This window comes from Malus domestica, chromosome 05 (assembly GCF_042453785.1).
Source record: "Malus domestica chromosome 05, GDT2T_hap1".
In the NCBI taxonomy this organism is placed as follows: domain Eukaryota; kingdom Viridiplantae; phylum Streptophyta; class Magnoliopsida; order Rosales; family Rosaceae; genus Malus; species Malus domestica.
Genome location: NC_091665.1, coordinates 9243024 through 9252291, shown reverse-complemented (window position 1 = coordinate 9252291; position 9268 = coordinate 9243024). Strand labels below are relative to the sequence as shown.

Genomic DNA, 9268 nt, shown 5'->3' with positions numbered 1-9268 from the left:
AAGGGAAACAACATTCACTTCTGGGAATGGTGCCGATCCCCTAGGTTGGGACTGATGATTCTTCATCAGGAGCTCATTGTTTTGTTCAGCTACCAGGAACACAGATATCAGCTAGTTATATTTAGTGAAGCCTCGCTTTCTATAATGCTGATGCAAAAGCACATTGGAGGCATGAAAGGTGCTGAAAGTCTTTTCTAGCATATCTACCTCAGTGATTGTTTCCCCATAGAGCTTCATCTGGGAGTTAATTATAAGCATTGCAGAATTGTACTCAACCACTAACTTGAAATCCTAGATCCTTAGGTGAGTCCACTCATAACGAGCTCTTGGAAGAATCACCATTTTCTGGTGACTGTATTTGTTTCTCAATAACTTCCAGAGAGCTAATGGATCTTCAACCATTAGGTACTCGCTCTTTAGTCCTTCATCAAGGTCGCGACGGATAAAGTTCATGACCTTCGCCCGATCTTGAGAGGATGCACTATTTTCCTCCCTAATGGTTTCTCCAAGATTCCCTGCCTCCAAATGGATCTTGGTACCATTACCCAAGTAAGGTAGTTCTTCCCAGTAATGTCCAGGGCAACAAAATCAAGCTTTGCCAAGTTCGTCATTTTCTTTTCTGAAAGAAAGATGAGATGTGTAAGAACTTGCAATAATATGTATTCCTGGAGGAATATAGTGTTAAAACTTCTGGTTCTTACAAATTTTTCATTTTTGATCTTCAGACCAAAATGATAAGCACTCGAAACTTCAAGCTCAAGATTTACATGATTAATGAGAAGGGCGATTACCGCACCATTCTCATTGAAGTAAGTATAGGATGGGCGATTATTTCACACCACTCAAATTGCAGGAAAATTTAAATATGCAAAGCAGGGTAGGCGATTATACCACACCACCTAAAATATGCAGTAAAATTAAATAGTAGACAAATTTAAATATGCAAGGTGGATGATTATACCGCACCACCTAAAATTTGCAGTAAAATTAAATCTGCAGTCCAAGATGGGCGATGATACCGCACCATCTTTGATTGCAGTAAAATTAACGGTTCTTCACAAGGGGTATATCCAGCAGGTGAGGCAAAGGAAGAAGAAAAATAGTAAAATCCTAGGAGGAAACATTTTTTTTTCTTTCGGCGAAGGGAAATGAGAAATGGTTAGAGATTCATGCTGATAACGTGTTATAAATAGGCAAAAGTTAGAGAAATAACATTTGCTAATGACAGGAGCGAAGTGGGTGCAAAATATCACACTATAACTTTAGTAGCTATAACACAAAAGATGGCAAATAAAGAGAGGGAGGGAGATATACTGATATTATTTCTTTGGTTCTTTCTTTTGGAGTGTGTCTTTTGATAACACACGGATCACTCTATTTATAGAGCTATTCCCATGAGAACATCCAAAGATGATAGGATGGCTACTTTTGACAATATTACATAACAACAAATATATCACTATCCTTTTCACCTTTTTCCAAATGCATGTGGGATGTGGGCATACTAATACATATGGGATGTGGGCATACACCATATAGCTTTTTACAACTCAAAACTATTTTTAAAATCGGGGGTAGGGTGTAACAAAATCTCATAGCCATATATATAAATATGAACATCAACCGTATAGTAACTACTCGTACCTGCATTGAAGTTTAACATGTTCGCCATTTTGTCTCATGCTAAAAATCTCAATAATTTCACATGTGTAATCTCTAAGAGGAAAAAAAAATAAGGGTTGTTTTATTAGCACCCCACAAATTGTTAACTAAACCCCATGTACTAAACACACCCCACACTTACTTTTTAAAAGAAAAATTGTCTTAATACACCCATATTAACTTCCTAAAATTCCCTCATACTCCACTCCCACATAAATATGAAAAATAAAAAAACAAAAATTTTCTCTACGACGCGGCAGCCTACGGAACTGCCACAACTCTTGCTTCTACGACTCTACTTCAAAACTATAGTAGGGGGTATAAGCACATATCTATGATCATTCATATATAAGAGTAAAAGTCCTGGGAAAAGTCCGGCCCTATAAATCTGGCATGTATACATATTATCTTTCTCTAATGAGCATATATTTTGTAGTGGATGTGGCAAAACATTTACCCGATCAAACTTTCAATTATTAATATTTACATGGTAGTAATTGGTAATCCTAGCACCAAGTTTAATATTTCGTGTCAAATTGTGAATCAGTTACAGTTAAAAAAAAAAAAAAAAAAGTCTAAGAGTAAAGTTAATTTGAGACCTCCAAGAAAAATATTTTTGGGGTGTAAGTTTTGATATCACGTTGGATTTGTGGGGTTTATTAAGAAATCAAAGTCTTAAATTTTAGGCCTAAATAGTCATTTCATTTTAACATTTTATTAATTCAATATTAAAATTTTAAATGGGGTGTAATCAATAATTTTGAGATATACACATTAAAACTTATTTGAGGTGTATTTAGATTTTTTTATTTTTTATTTTTCTAAACCCTATAAGGTCAAACTTGTCATTACATATTAGATATATAAGTCATTTAATATTACATTTTTAATGTGGGGTGCTAATAAAAAAAGTCAAAAAATAACTCATGTTACTTAAAAATGATATACATTCCTGGCCCTTTTTTTCTTCGCTTTTCTTCTTGTTTCTTTTCTTTTCTTCTTCCTTTACTTATTATATATATTTATATTTATTGCACAAAATGCATATCAGATCAGGACTAACGGAAGTCAAAATTATGAAGTGGTGAAAATACTATAATTCAAGAAGAGATATGCAGTCCGCAAACTATTGTCAGGCATAGGACTAAAGTACTCACATGAAATAAATAGTATGCAAATGCAATGTAATGTGATAGTCTAGGAATGGAACCATTTCTTGATTAAGAGACAAGATCAAATTGAATAATCCATCTTCGTTTTTAGAGAGAATTATCTATACACCCAGATCTTAAATAATCAAATAACTCATTATTTTTCCAGTAAGAAATTCTTATGCAAACACAGTCAATAATCTGGAATTATAAGTTAAATCACAAAATGCATAACAACTCATATGCCGACAATCTCATCTGAAATTTTGACAACTACTTAACAATGAAATTTGTTCCCTTTGCCTCGACAATGTCGAGACAACATGCATAAAGTAATTATGCATATACATGATTCATGAAACAATATTTCAATTGCCAAATGAAAACAAAATTCAGTTTCTAGGTCAATCTTCATTTACTCTGCAAGAATATGATAAGATGCAATCAAACTGAAACAGAACTTTCAGTCATTACCAAACAGGTATAGTTTTATACTGCAATTTCAAGAATGAGATATTTAAGTGCCATTTTGTTCAGTTTCTAATTTTTTTTTTCCCAAAACAACAATGCACATTTAATTTGTTACAAGACAAAATTATATATGCAGACTCAGGCATATTCGGTTTTTACTCGAAGAATAATGAGAGTGTGCACAGACAGTGTCTGCAAACACACATAATCGTAACAAGAATTAAAATTGAAAACCTATTTTCAGGAGATCGTTGAAAGAAAAAGTAATCACATCAATAGGTTATTGTGTGCTATACAGATATATACATTATTTCCTCATAGAATTCAAGGCATACAAATGCAAATTGGAAAATTAAACAAGTAAGGTGTTTATAAAATGCATACTAAACAAATCCATGCAATTAAAACATTTAATGCGTTTGTAGATATATGCATATAGGTAAACCAATCGCGTCTGACATGTCCGATCCCGATATCTTCCAAATACTCAAGGTACGCATGTGCTGGCCGACACCCAAAGGTGACGAAGCCATACTAACATGCATTTGAAGTAATGAACATAAATAAAACTTATAAATTTAAATACAATTCTTTTGCAATTGAGGAATGTCTTCAGAGCATACAACTAATCTAGATGTTAAAAAGAATAATATAAAATTGAATGAACAAAGAGATGGGTCCTACACTGAGAGGACTCAAAGATGCCAATGCGGGAGTGCCTTAACGCCGAGATTGTACGCCTTGAATCTAAGTCCTAAGGGGCGCAAAACAAACATAAGTGGACCAAGTTAATATATAAGTAGTACTAACATAGTTATTCAGCAACGTACTAACCCCCAAAGTTTATAAAAACTGAATAGTATAATATGTAGTAGGCTTTCTTAAAACCTTAGCATGCCATAAAACCTTTCATAAAACATATGTCATATATAATGTGCAAAATAGTGGTATCATAATCAACCGAAACCCTTACATCACCCGACCTGTAGGCCAAATATAATATATCCTCCGACCCATAGGCCCCTACATCACCCGACCTACATCACCCGACCTAATTCACCCGACTCGTAGGCCAAATATAATATCTTCCGACCTGTAGGCCCCTACATCACCCGACCAAAGCCAATATAAGTATCATCGACTGTAGGCAGAACAGTGACCACTAGATAAGCACAAAAACATTGAATATAATCTTTCCAAAATACTTACATATATCTCAAAACATCTTCATAGTATATAGTCATCCATCATATATACTACAAAGAGTGTAAACACATGTTCATAAATAGTATATAGTCATCCATCATATATACTACAAAGAACATAAATTCAATAAAGTGTGGTATTCCAAAATAATCTCGGTAAAGCATGATAATCATAAAGTGTAAATCTAATTTACTCATAAAACTTAACCATTAAATCATGCTTTTCATCTATGCATTTTTACTATTAAAACATGCACTTTAGAAGGGGTCCACTCACCTTACACTGTTGACGAAGAGCTATGCAAACAAGAGAGCACATAAATGCCATACACAATTGCACCTAAGCACATAAAGGTACCAATTAATAAAACACTATCATAATATTGAATTTGGGAAAACGGATGTCGGAAACAGATCCAGGACGTCGAAATTAGCGTAGGAGGGGTCTCGACCAAAACCTGAAAAAGTCAACATTAGGTGGTCAACGATCAATGTTAACCCGAAGTCCATAGTCAAATGAGTCGGGTTAACCAGGTCACTGGGTTTGGGCCGAATCAATGGCCTAAGGTTTTTAGGCCTAGACTTTGGGCCAGGTTCATGGCCCAAAGGCTTGTTTTGAAATGGGTTTTGGTTAGGCTCAAAGGGTTTGGGTTTGGGGTTACCGGGCCGAATGCCCGAGTTCGCATAGCCCATGGGCCTGGATTAAATAGGGTTTTGGTTGTGGGTTAAGCTGAAGGCCCTGTTTAGGCTTGGGCAGCCCCGCCCAAGGGTTTCTAGGTTGAAAAGCCCCAAGGTCTGGTTCGAGCTTGCAACAGGGTTAGGTTCAACTTGGGTTATAGGCTGAGCAAGTGGGCCAAGTTCCTTGGCCCAACAAGTTGGGTCTGTCAAGTGCCTCCGAGCCGGGCCTAACCCATTTTTGAGGCCTAGTTTGGCAGTTTTCAACACAAAAGAACGTCGGAGCTTCCCAAGCTCTGGCCAACCTCGATTCTAACACTAAAATCAATTATTTAACTATGAAAATGAAGCTATGGGGATAGGGAAGAGAATCATACCACAGTTAGGTTCGGTTGTGGTGGGGAAGTGATCGGGAAAACCAAGTGAAGTCGTGGTCCATCATCGGAGCACACGGCTTCCTCGAGTCTCGAGTCACGTCATTGAAGCAGATGGTGGTTCCATCGATGCCAAGCGTTTAATGAGGGTGGTGGTGAGTGGTTGCAAGTGTGGGTGTGGGTATAGCTCGAGGAAAGGGATAGCACAGAGAGAAAGAGAGCTCGGGGGAGAGAGGTCCGATGGTGAGAAAGGGTTAGGAGCTTCAAAAAGAAGGGGAGAAAGTGGGGAGAGGATTGCCACGTGGCAGTCCAATAAGAAAAGAGAGTCGGGGGACCAAAATCAGGGGTAGGCCCCACCTGGGCACACCAATTAATAACCAAAAAGTAACCAATTTAAAATATCAAGCCCAAACACAATGAAATTATGAAAATATCCTTTCGTTCTGTAAAATCTAGGACGGGTTGTTACAGTTTCCACCAATTAACAACGTATTCATTCAAAAAATTGTGACTGTAATGATGACATTTACGGACAAACAAAAGATGTAGAGATTCAAATATGCAATATACACAGTATTAACTATATATTATTTCTTTACAACTACATTAGTGAATAAAGAACCCAGCTTACCCTATACGGCTAGGTTTGATTTAGTAATTGTTATACGCCTTTGCCTTGCGTAGATTTCTGGATTGTAAAATAGATATGAATAAGATTACTCCAATGGCAGTGACGCCTATATGGGAACAGTGAAATGGATTGTAAATTTGAATTATATTATCATACGTTTACTGCTTTAGTTGTAGGATAATATAAATGATTATGATCAATAAATAAAGCAGTAAAAAGGAAAAGGTAAAGAATGATCTGGCTTGTGATATCAAGAGAGGCGAGTTGTCATTGTCCTAAAGCCTTAGACGCTTCCCTAAGTGCCGGTTATAACGGCTATCTACAACTCCAAGATTCAACCCTTGAATCTCATAGAGCGTCTAATCCATAAGCACGATTACGGTAGACGAGGTGCCAAATAGTGATCAATTGTACATTGATGATCAAGATGAGTAGGAAGATAAAAAGGATTATATATGAGTGTTGTAGTAGGGAGAGAAGGAAAACATTTGAACATTTATTGACGTTTGAGGAGTTCCCCATTTATAAAACTCTATATAATCTTTGGTGAAAGACATGACTTCTCTAATAGATATGACTCTTCATATTTATTATTTAAAATAATAATAAATAAAATTTTGAAGCTTTAAGAAAATAAAATAAATAACCAACAATAGTTCATGCTCAAAATCATCATAAAACTAATGTAAATGACCCACAATAAAAGTAGTAGCCATATTGGCAGTAGATTTGCAACATAAGCATGTACTTATGAGGCTTCAATTTGCTATAAAATCTGCCTATATTCCCCATTCGTCTGTCAATATTCCAGTAATTAGTCAGTCCCTTTTGTGTAAATTTTATCGTCTGTTCATAACTAGATTGAAAGACGATAACAAATAAAATGAAAGTAAATCATGAAACTATTGTAAATTATCGTCTTGCAGGACAACTATGTCTATGTACATTTAGTTGACAATAACTATTCTTGAAAATTTGTGTCAGTAAGTTTATGTCCGCTAGGTTGGCCATTTCCTTTCAGCTCACAAGCGGTTTGACGTTGCTGTAATCTTCCATCAGGATGATTCATTGGATGATCGATCAATTGAACCTCCTTCATGTGAGCCAGAAAGCGATTAAAATGCCTAGTGCTTCTACTGCCGTTGGTGTCAAAATTTTCAGACATATATTGTAGCCTCTACTTATACACCAAACAGAGTGGTGAGATCAAGGAAGGTGTCTTCACTGCAGGGGATTGTGAGACCACCCATTGGATGATCATATCCAAATTCATCTTCAGCCAGGCTTAACAAATCTTGGAATGAAGGTTGGTTCAAGTAGGACACCGGAATCACAAACCGCTTCTTCTGGCTCTCCCCAACGTAGATGGCAAGATAGCCTTTTGGAACATCCAATGATTTTGAAGAAACTTGACTTTTCTTGGCATGTACAAGTACAATACCAGGAAATCGGAAACCCATGTTTTTGAAATTTCTCTGAAAAAGGAACACTAAAGAGTTCAGGACAGAAAGAGCTTTGATAAGATATGACTGGGAGTAGAAGACTTGTGTTGGCTTGCTCCTGAACCTTGGATGATTGAGCATATATAGTTAAAAGAGCCATCGGTTACCTAAAATGATTGGTGATTAAGCACTGGGATGGACCCAAGTGAGAGATAGTTTGCTCATGGACAATCATAGGGACTTGTCTATAAGTTATCAACAACACTTCACGAGTCGATGACCAAAAGAAAGCACAATGTCCTACCACTCTTAATTGAAGGCTTATAGAAAATCAGAGACATGCTTGAGACAAGAATTTTTCCCATGGTGTTATTTCAACAGTTTTAGCATATAAAATGTTAGGACTTAGTACAAAAAATTGATACGTTGGTCTACAAAATAATCTGTACAAGAGAGAGTGGTCTGGAGGCAATTGAATGCAGATTGGCTAGTGACCCAGCTGCTCAAGCATTTGAATGTTCACATGGCTCTGTCTTCCAATGTTTCAAGGAGGCGACGGAAAAAAATACAATTGGTGAAAGACCGTGGCAGAGCCAAGTGAAAGTCATTTTCTCAAGGAAAAATTACATGGACTTCTCTTTCCAACTAATCAAGAAAAATGTACGAGTGGAAATGAAGATTAACTATACAACATAATGTCCTACTCATGTTCGGAAGATAGGACGACAAGATCATTGGTAATCCCAACAATCAACTTAATGTTAAAAGAAAGTATGAGTGAGTGGTCTGCGGAAAATTGAATGGGACTGAAAAAAAATCTAAAGACAGAAGCATTTGCAAGTTCACATGGCTCTGTCTTCAAATTCATCATCTCGTCAAAATATATTGGTAGTGATTGAGACTATATATCTGTTGAAGTTCTGCATTCTGTCCAGCAATATCTCACCTAAAATATTGAAGTTCAGGTGGAAAACAGCACCATGTGATCCCTCATGAGACAGTGTTCCCTTCTATGTCCTATCAAGATGGTCTTAATTGTCACCACATATTTCTTTCAAAGGAAGACAAATCCTACATAAAACTTTAACTATATATACTTCATGAGACTTTCATTGCCATCCATAAGTCTCTTCATATTCTCAACTCTTCTCTTCTTCTTCTTCCTCCTATTAACTTCCACCTGACATTTCTCTAGCGAGACATAAAACCATGGGTTTCCATCGTCCAAGTGTAACTCATGCAAAGAAAGTTCTTTGGCGGTCTTTTTCAAATTCAAGTCGCGGAGGTTCATATAACTTAGTAGATGTCCCAAAAGGTTTTTTAGCTGTTTACGTTGGGGAGAACGAGAGACAGCGGTTTGTCATTCCTGTATCATATCTCAATCAACCTTCATTCCAAGACTTGCTAAGTGAGGCTGAACAAGAATTTGGATTTGATCATCCAATGGGTGGTCTAACAATTCCCTGCAGACAAGATACCTTCATTGATATTATTTCTCGGTTTTGAATACATTGTGATTACTTGAGCTGCGTTAGATTTTCGTAAAGCAAAAATTTTCTACACACACTACAATTTTTTTTCCTTCTGTGAGTTTCTGAAGGATGATGTAAATGAAGATTGTAATAGCAACTTTTATAACAATAGTTTCTTTACAAGA

At 36.4% G+C, this 9268-nt stretch overlaps 2 protein-coding genes across 2 annotated transcripts; one reads left to right on the top strand and one right to left on the bottom strand.

Moving 5' to 3' along the window:
• Positions 1 to 6874: 6874 nt before the first annotated feature.
• Positions 6875 to 7707, bottom strand: LOC103454165 (auxin-induced protein 15A-like). The gene has a single exon (XM_070822230.1). The coding sequence runs from the start codon at positions 7627 to 7629 to the stop codon at positions 7351 to 7353; it is 279 nt and encodes a 92-aa protein (XP_070678331.1). The 5' UTR covers positions 7630 to 7707; the 3' UTR covers positions 6875 to 7350.
• Positions 7708 to 8754: 1047 nt separating this feature from the next.
• On the top strand, positions 8755 to 9268 carry LOC114824758 (auxin-responsive protein SAUR20-like). Its single transcript, XM_029101987.2, has one exon. It carries the CDS (start codon positions 8821 to 8823, stop codon positions 9115 to 9117), a length of 297 nt encoding a protein of 98 aa, XP_028957820.1. The 5' UTR covers positions 8755 to 8820; the 3' UTR covers positions 9118 to 9268.